This window comes from Heloderma suspectum, chromosome 5 (assembly GCF_057233095.1).
Source record: "Heloderma suspectum isolate Gila_16-S chromosome 5, 16-S_ref, whole genome shotgun sequence".
In the NCBI taxonomy this organism is placed as follows: domain Eukaryota; kingdom Metazoa; phylum Chordata; class Lepidosauria; order Squamata; family Helodermatidae; genus Heloderma; species Heloderma suspectum.
The window spans coordinates 227,759,614-227,778,853 of NC_139462.1; the positions used below are offsets into that span (position 1 = coordinate 227,759,614).

Here is a 19,240-nt window from a genome sequence, read left to right on the forward strand (position 1 = left end):
AAGCTACACACCTTGTCATACTCCCAATGACGTCACTGAGAATACAGTGAAACCTGGTGGTCACCCCACTCCCCATGCCCACTTGACTCCCCCACCCCATGCCCTTCCTTTTCCCTTATCAACAGAAACTATGGTATCAAGCGACAATCCACAGATGTCTTTGTGCTGGGGAAATCCTATTAGTAAGGCCTTAGGGCAGGGGTGTCTAACCTCTTTCAGCCTGAAGGGCTGAATTAAATTTCGGTGAAACTTTTGGGGACCGCATGCCAGTGGTGGGCGAGGCCAAAGGCAAAGAGGGTCGGGACAAAACTAAAATAAAATTCCAGTGTATTTGAGCTTAAAGCTCTTACTGAGAGTAACTAAGCCTCAGGAGAGGCATTTCAACCTTTTAGAATGATTTAGATGTTTTCCCCATCACCTGCTACCTGGTCCTTTTCACCTGAGATGCCAGGGATTGATCCTGGGGCCTCCTGCATGCAAAGCAGGTGCTCTACCCCTGAGCTGCATTGTTGCTCCTGTTCTTACAACGTGCATAAACCATATGGAACCTTTTCGGAAATGGAAGGCCTTGGAAACCAACCTCTCTACTTCTGAGATACCATACTTATTGCAACGCAAGCCAAAATCACTTTGAATCTGGGGTCTGCTCTTAAATAAGCACAGCCCAATTCTGAGCTGCCCCATGTCTTTCATTTCCCCCGAAATATACTTGCCAGCAGCAGTGAGGGGGGGCATAATGGGTAGGGCTGCTCCTTGGGCCTTCATTAGAACCTAAAGCAGGGGTACCAAACTTCAGGCACACGGGCCACATTTAGCCAGCCTGGGGGCCAAACCCAGCCCTCTGGGATTCCCTAGATGGCCATGTCCCCTTCCACTGGCCCCACCCACTTTCCCCAAAGTGTTGATCATTTTGGCCATTTCCTGGCTTTTGTGCAGTTTCCCCCCGCCCCCATTCTGAAAGGTCAAGATGCCACTCCTAAGGCTTAGTTACTGGCAGTGAGAGCTGTAAGCTCAAATAGGCTGTTGTTGTTGTTGTAGTTGTATTTTGGCCCTGCCCCTTTTGCCTTTGGCCCCACCCACCATTGGAATGCGGCCCCGAAAGCTCTCTGAAATAGAATTCAGCTCTCAGGTTGAAAGAGGCTCTACACCCCTAGGAATCCACGCAGTCAGTTAGCTTCCGGCAGCCCTGCCTGCTGCTTCTTTATGTACATTTTCTGCTGAAGTCTCCTGCTCCCTCGAAGTGAGCCCAACACATTTTAGGGCCACCTCGTTCAGAGCAGTGTTGAAACCTTGTGATAGGTAGCTGGAGAATGAAGGAGGATTCATAACCCAGCCCTGTCATAGAAATTAAGAGAAACATTTGCAGGAGGCAAGCCAGGGACTATGCTACAGGGTTCACCACCGCTTGTCATCCTTGAGCTCCATGAATGCCCAGTTTTGTACCTCAGGAAGTGAGTTTTATGGGTTTTATGGGTCCTGCTCAGCTGTTCATGCAGCAATGTGACCAAGAGAGACAGGAATCCCTTCCTACTCCCACAGGACATCCGTTTATAGCCTCCTAGTACAATGTCTGGATGCATTTAGTTACCAATATCCACTGTATAGATGGCAGCAGCATGTAGGATGGTCAACATATTCAAGTTGCACAGAGGAGGAGGTAGGCAGAGTTTAATGCAACAATCCGCTCTCACAGACCTCTGATGGTGTGAAAGAGGAGACCCTGGAGCAACAGTTCGTTCTGCTAATGCAGCTCTGTGATTTCTTAATACCTTTGACCCCTCATCCCCAACAGGGTCAACACAAGACATTTTGCTGCCTGAGACAAAGGACAACGTGTGGTGTGGAGAAACTGGATAGGTTTTTTCTCCTTCTCCCATCCTACTAGAAGCCAATGGAATTATCCCGTGAAACTGAATAGTGGGAGATTCAAGACTGATAAAAGGAAGGACTTCTTCACACAGCACATAGTTAAATTATGGAAATCGCTACCATAAGATGTGGTGATGGCCACCAGATTGGATGGCTTTAAATGAGATTAGACAAATTCATGGAAGATAAGGCTATCAATGGCTACTCGTCATGCTGGCTATATGCTACCTCCCATACTGGAGGCAGCAGACCTCTGTAAACCACTTGCTGGGGAACACAATAGGAGGGTGCTATGGCACTCAAGTCCTATTTATGGGTTTCCCACAAGCAGCCGATTGGCCACTGTGCAAACAGAATGCTGTGCTACAACCTTGCTGTCCATTTCTAATAGGCAAATAGGCTTGGGCAGACTGTGATTTCACTGGAGCAGGAGAAAGAAGTGATTAATTCTTCCCCTGATACTGCTTTTGTCCTACAAGCTGCTATTTCTCCAGTAGAGTGCTACATATGTTTTTGTGACGTCAACATGCATCTCAAACCTTACAGCAGTGGGAAAGGAGTGCTGCAGGGAGAAAACAGCAGGCAGGGGAAAGGTTAAACACCTTTTCTCCTCTGCTGCTTCCTTACTGCAACTCACCCTCTCCCAAAGTATGTAAGTGCATACATTTCCGTATTGATCTCTTACAGTTACGCATATGCCACCTTTCAGGATACAAATCCTACCAGGGTGGCTTACAAGTAACATAAAAATAAAAAAATCACAATAAACAATATTAACAAATTAACAATGTTAACAATATTAACATTTGCCCTTAGAAGTAGCCATTGGGGCTTCACTACACACATTGGCATAAAACACGTGGTTCTACCCTCAGAATACAATGTGCTTGTTAGATTTGCATTCCCAGGTGGATCTTTCATATTACATAATTCTGACCATTCATTTATTTCTTTACAGCATTTATACCCTGTCCTCTAGCCAAATTGCCAAAAAGCCTCCCAGAGCAGCCTTTTCCCACCTCTAACTGCCCTAATCCAAGTTCCCTGCTTACCGGGGAGCTGTGATTTGTGCAGGCACGTAGGCCAGCAGCAAAGGGAGGAAACAAAGCCCTACGGAAACAAAGCCCTATGAGGAGAGACTGAAAGAACTGGGCATGTTTAGCCTTGAGAAGAGAACACTGAGGGGAGGTATGATAGCGCTCTTCAAGTACTTGAAAGGTTGTCACAGAGAGGAAGGCCAGGATCTCTGCTTGATCATCCCAGAGTGCAGGACACGAAATAATGGGCTCAAGTTACAGGAAGCCAGTTAGAGCAATACGACTGTTAGAGCAATCCGACAATGGAACCAATTACCTAGGGAGGTGGTGGGCTCTCCCACACTGGAGGCATTTAAGACGAGGGTGGACAGCCATCTGTCAGGGATGCTCTAACTTGGACTCCTGTATTGAGCAGGGGTTGGACTCGAAGGTCTTATAGGCCCCTTCCAGCCCTACTATTCTATGATTCTATGAAAGGCTGGCGAAGAGCAGCTGCAGAGCTGCAACGTAGGCGCCTCCCCAGGGACAGGCCCGCTGAGCCTATCGGTGCTCTGACGGGCATGATGGGGGTGAGGCCAAAGGGGTGGACCCACCGGGGTGAGATATCTCTCCTTTGTTCTCACTCCAGTTCAACCTGAGGCCCCTAAAAGCAGACCTCCCACGCGGCTTCAGCATTGCAGTCGCCGACCTCCCCACCCACCCACTCCAGGTAGCAATGTGTCTTGCAGTAGTAGAAGGAGTTGCCAGTTTACCTGCACACCAATTGGCAAAGGGTTTTTTCCCCCTTGCCAGATTAATTCCACTGTAAATTAGTTGAACTGGACTGTCAGTAAATTATTTGTGGAAGCTTCGCTTTGTAACATTTGTCACAACTATGCAGGCGTGATAGGCACTGGGCTGGATCCATTGGTGAGGGGGAGCGGGACCGGGCTCCCTGCTCCCCCATGGTGGGGATGTGGCACCAAGACCAGACCAGCATGGGGCTGCGAGCTGGCCATGTCCGGGGTGGTGGAAAGGGGCTCACATCAGCGGTCCACGCCATGGTGTGCCTGCGGCCCTGCTATCCACCAGCGCTCCTGGCATGAGGGCCCGGAAGGGGGAATCGGAGAGCAGGCAGGCTGGCTGATGACAGGATCCACGCCCTATGCCACTGCCATGCCTACTCAAGTGAAAGTCAATGAAGGTGTGGCCAATTTATTATCGAAGCTAAGACTGTGTGTCTAATTTGTTCTCTTACCTCCGCCACCTGGACCCAACTAAGTGCTGCCCGTACAATTGCTAGTTCTCACTGGAACCACAAATGCTGTCAGAAAGAAGCTTGCATTAAGGAAAAGGGGTGCATGACCTTCATTTCCACTTACCTTGGACACTCAGTTCTGCAATGGTTCTGCTACCTTCTTTCATTTCACAGATATAGACAGCATCGTCATCCATGGTAACGTTCTGGACTGTGAGCTTCCGACACGTCCCTTGTTCTTCAATGTTGTACTTCTTGCTCTGTTGGAGTTTTGTCTCCTCTTTGAACCAGGAGGTTTCTGTGCTGGCGACAGGCACCTCACATTGGAAAGTAGCCGACTCCTTCTCCCGGACTTCCAGATCTCTTAGTTTCGTCTTGAAAGGTATTCTCGGTTCTTGGGAACAAGGAAAAAAAACAAGAGCTTTGAAATCACACCCACAGCACAGAATTATAACTTGCTCTAAGGATGGCTCTAAATGTGAGATGAAATAGCTTATAGTATACGACCTGATTCTATGAACAGATGCACCACCATACAACTATGGTGTCAACACAAAGTCACAAACAGTGGCATTAGGCTGCCATAGTGCCCCGGGGAGCTGAACTAGCATTGGCTGGGAATGATGGGACTTGCATTCCAACACATCTGGAGGACATCAGTGTAGGCAATTTTAAGGCAATGGTCATATCAGGCATATCAAAGAAGCATAGCTAAAATGGCTGTCTGAACCAAAGTCTGATTTTGGCCTATTACTGGCAAGAAACTTGACCAAGAGAAAGGAGATCATTCTTGCTTGATAAGGTTTATGTCCCAGACAGGTCAAAATCACAGAGAAGAAGCTGGGAAATTTCTATAGAACTATACAAGTAAAAATATGATGTCATACAAATATGAAGAAGTATGAAGAAGTGGAATTAAAAGAGTACAGTAGCCAATCAGAGTACAGTAAGCAATCACACCACATATCACATTCAAGTGTAAAACTCTAAAACTAAAGAGAAGATACTGAATGGGGTTGCTCCAGTCAGGGAATAATCTCTGATAGCAGAAAGCTGTATTGGTAATGTATGCACTGTGCTTTGTCTTGTTTTCTTTTATTGATTTATTGATTGATTTACAACATTTGTATACCGCTCCACATCTAAACAGATTCTGGAGTGGTGAACAACAAGAGATAAAATGAACAAAAGATAAGAAGAATGAAACATAGGAAAATTATTCTTTAAAAAACAAAGTGCCAATAAAACCGAGGCTGATTAACCAAGGAAGGCTTCCTGGAAAAGAGCTGTTTTCGGGAGGCACCAAAAACAACCCAGTGTTGGCACCTGCCTAACCTCCAGAGGCAGGGAGTTCCATAGGAAGGGAGAAGGCTCCCTGAAGCCTTCACCACACTGAAGGCTCTTCTCCACGTGGACTCCAGTCGGGCCATAGGTCCATGTGGAACCACCAGGAGCAAAGGTTTCCTATTGTAACCTTTCTCAACAAATACCATGGTATCAATTTCTTTCTATAATTGTCTTAAATACACTTGTTTGGAGTTGATAAATGTTTGAAATGCAGTCTCTGAACATCTTTTTATAAAGTAACTGTGCTGAGTGTAAAACGACTGAGGCCTTCTCAGCATCAGAAAAACCACACCTCTATGGACCCAGATATAGACAGGAAGTAAGAGCCTGTCAAAATAACAGGAGGTCTGCTTAATTAAGTTTATTATCCATACATTATTTCACCTACACCAGGTTGGGGAAGGCTTCTCTATACTATAACTCCATGAAGTCATTGATACCCCCTTCCTTTGTCAGCATCTCTTTGTAGTGTCTGTGACTGCTAAATAATTCTTCATAAGGAGGTAGAGCCCTGCTGGACCAGACCAAAGGGTAGTTTCCACCAGTGATTTACTCCCAGCTGGCTGCGTTTGGAGGTTGCTAGGGATACATGACATTGTGGCCATCCAGCAGCCACCCTGGAGCTTATCACGGAAAAACTGGATTTCCTGACTAAAGACTAAAGTCCAATTCTTTTCCTTGAGTCAGGATCTCCGCGGTATAGCTGTTGTGTGCCCAAGCCCCGCTAGCCCTGCCCAGGAGTAGGCCTTGACCCCGGTCAGGGGGTGTTTCCCATCCCCTGTGTTTCCCAGCACAAACCAATTAATGTCAGAAGTAACACCCATTGTACTCAATGAGGCTTGCGCACATCTGAATTTACAGAGATCCCTCTGAACTGAATATAGTAGCTTATAGCACTGATTCCCTGAAGCCTGTACAGCGCTTTACCGAACCTGTGATTCTCCAATTCTCCCGTCGTTTATTGCCTTAGGAAGTAACGACTTCACACCTTTGTTATAGAGATCCTGCGGTTAGAAAGGGTGTCAGTTTCCCTGAAGCCTGTAAAGAGCTTCACGGAACCTGCAATTCTCTGTGGCCTGGTTCATTGCCTTGTTGTCGTTGTTGTGCTTTAGGAAGTAACTATTTCACACCTTCATTATAGAGATCCTGCTGTTGGAATGGGGGCTGGTTTTCCAACCCTGTGTCCCCCCTACCTCTTTCCCAGCACAAGCATATGTGTGTCTACTCAGAAGTAACTCCCATTGTGCTCCATAAGGCTTGCTCCTGAAATGCAGGTGCATCTGGAGTTTCAGGGGAAATGAGAAACAGGGGGAGAGGGGGGGAAGCCTCTCTTATGGCTGAGCAGACCCTGCCAGTAGGATGACGTTCACTCCAACCCCTACCCTGTGAAGTGATTTTTACTAGTGCAGAGCACTCACTCGTGGAGCCCTGCATGGACCAAAGCGCAGCAAAGCTGATTCCTTTAAACAATCTGATACTCCTCCATTTGCTTGTCCTCCCATTGTCGTGGAGACACGGTCCAAGACACCATCTTGCCCAGCGTCCCATTTCCAGAAGTGCCCAAGCACATGTCTCCAGGAAGCCCACAAACAAGGACAGAAGGCAATAAATCTCCCCCTTGTGTAATCCCACCATCCAGACAAACTGCCTCTGATTATGGAGGCCCCATTTAAGCTGTTGTGGCTCATCGCTGCTGATAGACCCATCCTCCTTGGGTCCCTGCCTAAAAAAACCCCTCATCTGCCTATGAAAGGCCCACTGAGTTCCAAAACTCTCTTTCCCATGTTAAGTACTGAGAGGTGAGCCCCTGCCAGGAGGGAGACCATCATCTCCTAAACCTTCCTGCGTGTTGATTATTAATCACATTTGTAGCCAGGCTTTCTTCCAAAGACGTCAGAGAGGCGTACATGAAGTTTTCCTAACTTATCCTCGGAACAACCACATTAGGATAGGGCAGGAAACAGTGACTTGTCTAAAGCTGCCCAGTGAGCTTCATGGCTGAGCAGGGATTTGAACCCAGGCCTCCCTGGCCCACATAGGGTGTCCAAGTATTCTCCCTTATAGAGGATAGTCCACTATTTGAAGGGCTGTGAGAGGACAGTCCGCTAACTGAAAGGGTCCTTTATTTGAAGGGCTGCCCACTCCAAGTCCAGTTTAAAGAGAAAGCCCAATAAAAGGGAGAGGTGGGGGGCCTTGAAGTTGCCCATCCGCCATTCACACCTGGATAACAAACTGAGCAGGCACACCACACAGGTCACCTGATCACAGTCTCCCCTACTAGGGCCAGATGTCCTGCATTTCAATTTAAATTCTAGTAATGATTTCTACATTTGTACCTATATGTATCAATTAGCATATGCAAACTTTATGCAAATCAGTGTCCCCTTTTGTCCTATTTTTGGTGATGCATAAATGGCCCCCTAGTTCCACATCCAATGCTTCTCCACACTGTCTATTGTTTATTTTAGTAGTAGTAGTAGTAGTAGTTGTTGTTCTTGTTGTTGTTGTTATTATTATTATTATTCCTGTTACATGAGCCATTAAGGGAGCCCCTGCAAGAAATAAACTGTGTGTGCCACCTGTTCTGTCTGCAGTCCTCAGTACCTAATGTGGTGCCAGTGTGGTGTAGTGGCAAGAGTGTTGGACTAGGAGCTGGGAGATCTGGGTTCTAGTCCCCACTCAGCCATGGAAGCTCACTGGGTGACTTTGGGCCAGTCACAGACTCTCAGCCCAACCCACCTCACAGGGTTGTTGTTGTGAGGATAAAATGGAGAGGAGGAGGATAATGTAAGCCGCCTTGGGTTCCTTGCAAGAGGAAAAAAGGCGGGGTATAAATGCAATAAATAAAATAAATAATGACAGATGTGCAGAAAACCACAGGCCTTTGTCCATGCAGTTGGTGTAAATGCATGCAGTGTGCAAGCTAGACACCCCCTCCTCCTCCGGCACCAGATGGTGGCAGCACTTTGCAGTTCAATGCCAGCTTCTTCGTGGATTCTGCCTGGGCGTTCATTGCCTTTGCACAGAATGTTGGCTGCACCGAACTGCTTCAGTCTGTGCCAGTCCTGATGGGCCAGAAGCTAGGTGTTTATCAAGTGACGTTAGAGGCCCACGTCAGAGCCATTTTAGGATGGGTAGATCTATGTCTGTCATCTGAAAACGAGGAAAATATGCTTTTTGCTCCAGAGCTATCGTTCAGGCTGTATGGAAATTTAAGTGAATGATCAACCAGCTACAGCTCTTCTGATCCATCAACCCATGTGTCTTTACTTCTGGGACAGCCTGGATCAACCTTCTCCAACCTGGTGCCCTCAAGCTGTGTTGGACTGTCACTTCCATCATTCCAAGCCACCAGAGCCATTGCTGGCCAGACATGATGGGAGGATTGCAGTCCGACACACCTCAGGGCACCTGGTTGGGGAAGGAGGGTCCCAGATCGTTTCCTTCAAACTTATTTGAGGGCTTTTCATTGCACCCTCAGCCTTAGTTTGCAATCCCACCTCCTCAGGGCTGCTTCTCCCCAGATGTCCTGCTCCTGAATGTTTGAAGGTCAGGAATAAGTTGTGCCACTCCCGATGCCCTCCAAGAGGGTTGCCAGTGGGTAGGACGGTTATAAATCACTTCATGACAGGCCACCTGTTGGAAATAACATGCAGGGCTTCCAGCATGACACATGGCATTCCCTTGTTCTTCCCTCTGTTTGGAATACTTTGAGTACTTAAACAATCGGTTACTTTAGAGACGAATATGCTGCATTCCAAATTAAGAACTTGGTCTACGCTTCCCCCCAAAATCCTGTGTGGTACAGTCCTCCTGGAACCATACCACTTCAGACTGCTGATAGGAGATCACGCTTCACCGCATAACATTTCCTGCATGTAGAAAGCTATGTTATTTTAGTGTGTCTGCCCTGCCAACATGGCTCCACAGCCAGAGCTCCCAGGGTGACTAGACAACAAAACAGTATCGATTTAAAATGCAAAACTAAACTACCTCCACATTTTGGAGAAGTCTAGTCTACAACCCTTCTTCCTGAGAGCCTAACTTTCCACAGGCATGATGTTTGGGAGAGGGTGAAATTTGATCACATCATTCATTCCCCCACCTGCAGTCTGATGTGCACCTTCAGAGAACCATACCAATTAGCTTTTCCAAACATATAGAGTTCCCCTTAGATATCTTAGGAAAATAGGATTCTGAGATAGAATGCCTCATGCTGCCAAGTTGCAACTGAAGGCTGCACCATCAGGACCATTATTGGTCAATGATGTTATGTATCATATTAGGAGACGTGCAGGTGTATGAGGCCATGATGCTATGACTATACCACTGGTGCTGCTTGGTCCCATGATTGTGTTGCCCAGGTAATTATGGGAACAGAACTGGCACCAGGGCTGGTTACAGAACCTCAGTTCCTGATTTTGCATCTTCACCTGAAGAGCAGGATCCTTTATAACACAGGCTGTAGGTCTCTGACGATGTGCTGGAGAAGCTTTGGCTGTGAACCATAGGTGACAGCAAGTACTTTCTCTTATTTTCTCTGCTAGGCCTCATCCTGCAGTACACTGGTGATTTCACCCTGACCTAGGGTGGAAATCATCACCATTTTCTTATCTTTCTTTCTTTCTTTTTTAAAGAGAAGAAAGACAGAAACAGTGTGGCCAGATGCAAAGATTGGTCTTCTGTACCTTTACCAATTTTGGAGGAGGAGGAATTTCAGCAGGTACAGCTGTTCTGCATGACAAGCAGTGCCTGCCAGACATTCCCCTTCTTTGTAACTACTGAAAGGCACAAGAGGCCTTTCCTACCTTTCATGGGCATGTGTGGTTAAAACAAAAGTTGAAAGCCTATCTCGCAGGCTGGAGGGAAAGGTCTGATAATGAACCCATAAACACCACCAGTGGGTTCCCAGTATAACATGGTGTCTACATGTCCACTGCATATTTCCCTGTAGTGTCTGCACAATGAACTTCCTGCATGGCCTGGCCCAGGCACAGGTTGCTGGTGAAGTGGAGACTGTTGAATTCCTAGTGGAATTTCTCAAGGGCTTCCTTCCCCGGGTCCAGAGGATGAAGACCGATATATCTCCGGTAAAGGAAACACACTGGAGGTTTGAACTGAGGAAGTGTTCCTTTAAGTCAACCATAAATATGTTGGCATGCTTTGGGGCCACGCAGACAGGAACTCATAGCACTGCTGTTGACCTGAACATTCACACTGTCTCCCACTCTGAAATGGTTGAGGGTAAAGACAAATCGACAGAACTCAGGAGCCAAGAGTGTCATGGCATTATCAGGGATAATTTTCTTGATGGCTTGTAGTCTAGTCTCCCCCAACTTGGTGCCCTCCAGACATTTTGGACTACACCTCCCAGCCTTCCTGACTATTGGCTATGCTGCCTGGGGCTGATAGGAGTTGAAGTCCAAAAAGTCTGGAGGGAACCAGCTTGGGGACGGCCGTTGTAGTCCAGCCTTGGGTGAGATCCTCGGCAACCTGGTGCCCTCCAGATGTGTTGGACTACAACTCTCATAATCCCCAGTCAGCATAGGTGGCTGGGGGATCGTGGAAGCTGCAGTCCAACACATCTGAAGGGTGTCCGTTTGGGGAAGCTTTTCTACATCCATAGTTGCCTGAACGGTGTTTTCTCTTAGATCATCACTGGACTGTAGTTTCCTCAGGAAGTCTGTGATAACCCACAGAAAGTAGTAGCACAACTAGCATGAGAATACAGCCCACCTAACCAGATAACTCAACTCTGAGAGTGGCAGTGCCCGAGACAATGGGTTACCCAGGATGTGGATTTAGGATAGAATGTAAAGACCCCTAGCCGAGACTCCTGGGTTGTGTCTGTCTAGTTTTGCACCTGAACTTCTGCAAGAAGCTTCTTCACCAGGATGCATCCCTCCTAAGTGGGGTCCAAGGACAGTGGCCATAGAATGAATGCGATGTTGGAAAGTTGCCTATCAGCCTCCAGTCTGTAATCCGACTAGGTCATGACGATGACAGCACCTCCTTTGTCAACCCCCTTGACTATAATGTCAAAATTGTTTCTGGGGCTGGATGGCATTACGTTCCACATGGCTAAGATTATAAAGTCAAGCGATCCTGCTTGTTGACAATGTCAGCATGATGACAGAAGAACTCTTATGTGCACGTCCAGTCTCGTACTGCAACCAACAGAAGCGGTCCACATGGAGTTTTTCTTTCTGAAGCACTGAGAGGGGAGTTGCTGAGCACTGGTGCATTGCTTAGGAGCAAGGAGGAACTACTCCTCGGGTCATAAATGGTGGGAGTATGGCAAAGAACTGAATGCTATCCGTGAACGTAGTAGGCTAAAAGGAGACTTCAGGTCTTGCCTGGTTTATCATGCTTTTTAAATGGTGCAAAGGACTGATGTAACTGGGGAAGGGAAAGGAGTGCTGGTGTAATGTGTGTTTCCCCAAAGGGAAACTCAGGTAGATTTGATCAAACTGATTCTTTCTTCTGTTCATTTAAATCACAATCTGCCTACAATTTCACTGCTAACTGCCTTCTGCACTTTCAGACAAATTCAGCTGAGAGGGGGGGGTTTTATATAAGAGACATCAAAACATTACATGGTTTAAAACCAATTTGATTTCTGTAAGCTTTTGAAAGATCTTTCCAGCATTTGAAGCTGGCAAGAGTAAACCCATCCATTTCCCCAGTTTATGGCATCCTCACAAGCTTGTCTTCCAGATTTCTAAGCTGTGCAACATGAAACCAGGTTATGTGGCCACTGTTTATGACTTGAGCATCACATTATCATCTTTGCTAAAATAACCACACTTGTTAACGCCAGTCCTGTCAACCCCTTTCCTGCACGTTGTCACAGCTGCTCAAATGTATCTGAAATGGAAGACAAGGTATTTGATTTCTCATACACCCATAAAGAGAAGTTCTTTGTTGCCAGTGGCATCTCCCCACAATGTTTTTAACCTAGGCCCGGTCTCTGTCCTTACATCCCTACTTTTGTTGTGAGTTCTGAAAGGAAGCTTCAGCTATGAACAAATATTTAAGGCTGTTAACACTGGTCCTGTTAGTGGGTGGGATGTACTGTAAGGTCACAATCTCTTGTAGGCCTGGCATTAAATGCTTTTGGCTCACAGGTGAGAGATTTTCACTGGATCACCGTGCTTTGTTGGAAGAACTACAAAACCCTAAAGGTCATACGCAACGCAGGGGGCCCTAGGATATAAGCCGTAGCTCATTGGCAGAGCAGATGCTTTGCATGCAATGCAAATATTCCAGGTTCAATCCATAGCATCTCCAGATAGGACTGGAAAGAAATTCCAGTCTGAAATCCTGGAGAGCTGCTGGGAGTCACTGTGTAGACAACACTTGAGTTAGATGGACAAAGAGTCTGCCTCGGTCTAAGGCAGCAATGTCAGCTCCGGGTTTTGGAGGCCCCTTCGGCAAGGCACGCACAATGGGCACCCTCCCTAAGGAATCTAAGGGCATCTCTACACCAGCCTAAAATCCTGCATTTAAAATGGAGCTTTCTGCTTCCGTTTTAAATGCAGGATCAGAACTGACTCCCTTTACATGTGCTTCCTTTTCCCCTTCCCCTTTCCCCCTCCTCCCCTCCCCCTTATCTGAGTCTTCCATTGATCGTGCACCTCTTCTTGCCCCTTTAAGTCTTTTCATGGAAGAAACTGAAGCGGAACACAATGGGGTAATTTGATAGCTCATTATCTGCGATCTATTTAAAAACGGAACAAAGGGCATTTATTGCAGGACGGTCACGGCAGGGTCACCACGTCATGTAAAGAGCCCGCAAACTTCCGTGAAGAAGCCATCTCAATCACAGGATAAAAGCCCGGCATGAAGGAGCCCTAAGACACCACACCTTATTAGAAATGGAGCCCCAGACAACTCAACAGCCTGGATCACTTAGGGCCAAAGTACATGTTATATTATTCACACTTTAAAAAAAGAAGCTAAAACTGGCCACTTTTATTCGGAAGGGAAAGTGTGGGGTCCTGATCCAGATTGTGGCTCCATGGCTGCTTTTACTTCAAAATAAAAAGTAGCCAGTCTAAATGTGTGTGTTTTTTTAAAGCATGCATAATGTAACATGAAGTTTGTCCCTTAGCTGCTAATGCTTGCCCCAGGTTCTTGTGTTCAAAATTTGAAGAAAATATCCTTAAAGAAACTGTCCCTTTAGCCTAACTAATATCCTATTACAGGGGTGGGCAGAAGGTAGACCTGGATCTACTGGTATATTGGTGAGGATTTCTGAGTTTCAGTTGTTAAAACAATAGCAGCAACAAAATAACCCTCCCATGGCCAAAATTATACTGAAATGAAGGAATCTTGAGGTAACCATGAATGGATTTTTGTGTGGAAGGAATGCGAGTTCCAGTTCTGCTATGCAAAACAAATTCCTGCTGTCCGAATTCTTGAATTCAAAGTGGATGTCTTTGGCACCAGGCTGTTGTTCACATAGCAACTTAACATTGTTCACACACGAGAGAGGTATCAGCACATTTGGAGCGACCCCAAGGACTGCAGTACAAAACAATCTTTAGAAAAAAGCGTTAAGTATGTAGCAGGAGAAGGGGAACCAAAACAGCCCAAAGAGGGTGTAGCATGCTCAGTTGTCATAGAATGCTGAATGACTATGGGGGGCGGGGGGATGGAAAACCAGGTGGGGGGGCGACAGTGGAGCATCCTGGAAAAGAGCACAGCTGACTGACTGGAAAAGCAAACAGAAGCACTCGACACCACAACATTTTGTTGCAGGTCCCCTTGTGAATGTGCTCCATAGGTAAACTCAGTGCTGGCGTCAAGAGTCAGCATGGCTGGGCACCTGCCAAGGGCCCACACCCAGCAGCCGCCCATCCTCTTCACCATGGCAACCTGCTTGTTCACCTGCCTCTTGCTCTCGCCCAGTCAACAGTGGTGGTGAGGAGGAGCAGCAGCAGATGTCACGGCCTGCTTGCTCACTGGCTCTCTGCCTGTCAGGCAAGCAAGTGGGAGCAAAGATGAAAGAGAGGGTGAGGAGCAATAGCAGCTGGTAACAATGGTGGAGAGAACGTGGTTCCACATGGACCTACAGCCTGATCGGAAGCCACCAGGAGCCTTCAGCATGGTGGCCCCCTTTCTTTGGAATTCCCTGCCCCTGGAGATCAGGCAGGTACCAACACTGCATTGTTTTCGGTGCCTCCTGAAAACAGCACTCTTCCAGGAGGCATTCCTTAATTGACCAGTTACGGTTTCTACTGGCATTGTGTTTTTAAACATGTGTAATTTTAATGCTGTGTTTTAATCTTTTCATGCTTTTACTGTTTTATCTTCTGTGTACACCGCTCCAAAATCTGTTCTAGATACAGAACAGTATACAAATATTGTAAATACATACATACATACATACTCCCTGAGGGAGGAGGCCCATGGAGGGTGTCTTGTCCAAGGGCCCTCCAAAACTAGGAGCTGGCACTGAGTGAACTATTAAACACAGAACTGGTTGGAACACCTGGCCCAAGCACCCTAAAAGAACGGTGCTTTGGGAAGGCGCACAGTCAGGAGGGGCACCATTTTTCAGCTGCGGCCCTCTGCTGAGTGTGCTAATGAGGGAGCAGCTTCGGCGGCACTGCCTTTTGAGGCCGTGTTTGCCCCCGAGGACACCTGTCACCATGAAAGGTGATGGAGGCCCTGCAGCTCACGGCACGCAGACCGCCAAACAGCTGTCAGACTGTCACAGCCCTCTGTCACTGTCTGCTGAATACCTGATGGACACAGGCAGGCTGGATTTAAGTCCCTCGCATTTGCTTGATCACTCACGGAGGAGCGAACGCCCAGTGACTGTTAATGACCAAATCGCGTGGTGTATGCAGGATGGTTGCCCTTAATCCTTGAGTACCCTAATGCCTTAATCAGTTTGCAGATGAGCCATAAAATGACTTCATTGCTAAAACCTCCCATTCAGACATAACCAGGCCTGGAGATCTATTCAGCTGCAGTCCCTTTCAACCTTACAGTGGCTTGGGAAGAAGGCGACAAACATATCAGAATCACCTGGTTGGAAGGGTCTAGACATCCATTGTGTCCAGCTACCATGAGGCACCCCTTAACCCACTCAACCTCCTCCCCTGGACCACCCCAGTTAACCTATGTACTCAAGAAACAGAGAGCGTTAACGTTACAGAAGGTGCTAGAGAGCAAACAGCTCCAGCTGACTCAAGAAAGAAAGCCAAACTGTACACTACAAGGTAAAGCAACAATCCCAAATACAGAGCTGGTGTGATGGCACAAATAACCCAAGTGGTCACTTCTGGCAGTCATATTTTTAGCAGCACCCATAAAGAGGTACATGATCTGAGAGGTGTGCATCCCTAAGCCCATACAACATTAGAAGCGATTTTAGAATACACATTTTGGATTATATGGTCAGCTTTTGGTGGGTCCTTTGGCAAGGCACCCTCAATGGGCCTCCCCCTTTTGTGCATCTACGTTCTCCCCACCATTTTCCCCACCTCCTTTTGCTCCTCCTCCTCTTTCTCATCATTGCTACCACTTGCTTGCTTGACAGGCAGATTGCCAGGGAGCAAGCAGGCAGTGGCATCTCCTCCTCACCGCCACTGTTGTCCAGGTCAGAGTGAGAAGCAGGTAAACACACAGGTTGCAATGACAAAGAGGAGGAGCAATCCCGAGGGGTTTCTCCACGACAATGGAAGGAGATAAGAAGGAGAAGCTGATCGTGGCTTGTCTAGATTTTTCAAGGAGCTGGCTTCGGTCTGCGCAGGGCTCCACGAGTTAGTGTATCGCAGTTGCTCCGCAGAACATACTTTGCCGGGGGCGGGGTTGGAGTGAACGTCATCTAACTGGCAGGGGCTGCTCAACCAATAAGAGAGGCTCCCCCCCTCATCCAGGCCCTCCCCCCTTTCTCCTTTGATAAAATCCTGGGAGGTTTCCTCCCCTGCACCAACAGAAATCGCTCTCTTTCTCTCTCTTCCCCCACCCCCCCTCCACAATCACGAAAGGAACACCGTGTTCTAGCTTCTCTGCTGTGATCAATTGAAGCTTCAAAGCTTCAAAGGCTCTCTAAATGCATTATTTCGATTCATGGGAATCTCGGGAGTGCGCAGTTTGGGGACGAGTCTCATTGTCTACAATGGGAGTTACTCCAGAGTAGGCACACATATGTTTGTACTGGGAAAGACAGGGAGGGGAAATGGTGGGGAAACCAGCCCCCTTTCTAACCCAATCCTGCGCAGGATCGGGATGATCGAAGGTGGAAGTAGTTACTTCCAGACAGCAGTAAACCAAACAATGGCGAATTGCAGCTTTGAGAAAGCACTTTACAGGCTTTAGGGAATTAGTGCTTTATAATGTGCTATTTCAGTTGGGGGGGATCTCTGTAAATTCTGATATGCAATTTCAGGAGACAAGTCTCATTGGCCACCATGGGAGTTAATTCTGAGTAGACACTAATTGGTTTGTTCAGGGACAGGAAACACATACGAAATACCCCTTGACCCGGGTCACGGTGAAAGGCACACCCCTGGCAGGGCTAGCACACCCGAGGTATATGCGGGGGTTGGGGCACACAGCAACTATACTGGAGGGAACCCAACTTAAGGAAAAGAATCGAAGTTTAAGCAGGAAATCCGGTTTTTCCCTGATAAGCTCCGGGGTGGCTTCTTGATGGCCACGATGTCATGTGTCCCTAGCGACCTCCAAACGCAGCCAGCTCGGAGTAAATCGCTCATGGAGACACCCCCAGGAGGCTCTTGTCAGTGGGCCTCTGCTGGGGTGTGGGCCTTCAACAGATGCCCAACCATGACTACTTTGACATCAGCCCTACGTATGGGGCAGCCACATGGAGCAGCAAGATGGACTGAAACTCAGTAGGGTAAAGCACATGTTTTACATGCTCAAAGTCCCAGGTTCAATCCCTGGCGCCCCAAGTTAAAAGCCTACGTGAGCTGGCTGCCAGTCAGTGGTGCACAATATAGGGCTAGATGGACAAAGGGTGCTTAGCATGGGGAGCCAGGAGGTCCTTTGCAACCCTGAATCTGGCAATGAATCAAGCTCAATCCATCCTGCAGCGCTGACTGCCGGTGGAACTGGAACACATATTTAGCCCAAGCTCACACGATGAGGATAACAACAATAGCTAACCACATCTACTCACCTTTGACTGTGACCAGCACAGAGCTGTAGGTCTGTCCTGCCAGGTTGGAGGCTGTGCAAGCGTAGAGACCATTATCGATTTGCTTGCAGAAGAGGATTTTCAGTACAAAGTTCTCCTGTTCATCCTCATAGATGATGTGCCTACGACCTTCAAGGATGACCTCGCCATCCTTCTTCCAAACGATCTCTGGCTTGGGTTCTCCCGTCACGTAGCAGCTCATCTTGGCATGTTTTCCCTCGGTGACAGTGAAAGTGCGCGTTGTCACACCGTAGTAAGAACTGCCATCGCCCCGAAAGCCCTTGGCAGTCAAGCTGGCAGCCCTCTCGTAATCAAGAGAGAGGCTCAAGCCAAGCTTTGATCGACTTTCTGTGGAGGAGTATGCTGTGGAGATCAAGGCATCAGTGGCGGATAGGTCTGTCTTCCTGATTTCTTCCCGCCTTTTTTGCAAGTGTGACAGCAAAGGGGAAGTCTTGCTGTTGGCAACGTCGACATCGTGTCTAGTGCCACCTGGGCTGTAAGATTCCGGCGTGTCCACCACCAATGCAGCTGCCGCGCTGGTGGCCCCAAGAGGGTTCTCCGCACGGCAAGTGTACGTTCCACTGTCCACCAACCGAGTACTCTGGATCTTGAGGGCATTTTTCTCCCCCTGGGACTCAATCTGGATGCGGTTAGACTCTGACCGCCCACCCAGGTGCCTCCCGTCTTTCTCCCAGTTTACAGAAAGGGGAGGGCTACCCTGGACAATGCACTTGAACATGGCATCTTCTCCCATTATTACTCTGATAGAAGTGGGCTTCTGGATAAAGTAAGGTGCTGATTCTGTCACAGTGGTTTGTTCCCCAACTTTGATACTGACTGCAGCAAACGCTTCCCCGATGGTATTCTTAGCCCTGCAGATATACTGGCCACTGTCCTCCAAGCTCAAGTCATAAATTGTTAAACGATATAAATCGCCATCTTCCACCATTTTAAATCTTCCCCCTGTCTGGATAGGAAGTTTATCCTTCTCCCAGCTCACCAAAGGGATGGGATTTCCAATAATCTGGCAGCTCAAGGTAGCATCTTTCCCCATGGAGACCACAAAGGCCTTAGGCCTGGTCAAGAACCTTGGGACTCCACTGTAAGAACTGTAATCCATCTTGATGGCCTAGGAAGTAGAAGAGAAAAGAAACAACAATATCATGAGAAACAATCAACACGTATCCTAAGCAACAATCATCACATATCATAAGCAACAGTACCTGTTTCTAGCTCTTAAATAATTCCACCTATGAGCTCCAAGTTGGTCTCTCATCCCAGAGAAACCCACCTAGTTCCTTCAAGAGGTTAACCGCAACATATTCAAAGCCAATTTACCATGAATCCAAGCAGGATTGCAAAACATCTTTAGCTTGAGAGGACATATTTTTTAGCACCCAGCTATTCATGACCATGGAATATTCATTAGCTTCATATCAGCTAAGCGTGTGTCATGCTCGAGATTTATTTATTTATTAGTAAATCAATTTAAAGCCCTTTTTATTAACACAATTGAAAAATAAACATTGAGATGAACATTTCAAAATAAGAAATTGCAAGATCAGCGATACTTAT

The 19,240-nt window shown here is 47.4% G+C and overlaps 1 protein-coding gene across 1 annotated transcript in view; it reads right to left on the reverse strand.

The window, feature by feature from the left end:
- Positions 1 to 18,785, reverse strand: part of OBSCN (obscurin, cytoskeletal calmodulin and titin-interacting RhoGEF) — a 294,672-nt gene extending 275,887 nt beyond the window's left edge. The window contains exons 1-2 of the mRNA XM_084859836.1: positions 17,648 to 18,785; positions 4,268 to 4,537 (exon numbers count right to left, since the gene is read on the reverse strand). Coding sequence (XP_084715962.1) covers positions 4,268 to 4,537; positions 17,648 to 18,785 — 1,408 coding nt within the window. The remainder of the gene's footprint in view (positions 1 to 4,267; positions 4,538 to 17,647) is intronic.
- Between the last annotated feature and the right edge of the window lie 455 nt (positions 18,786 to 19,240).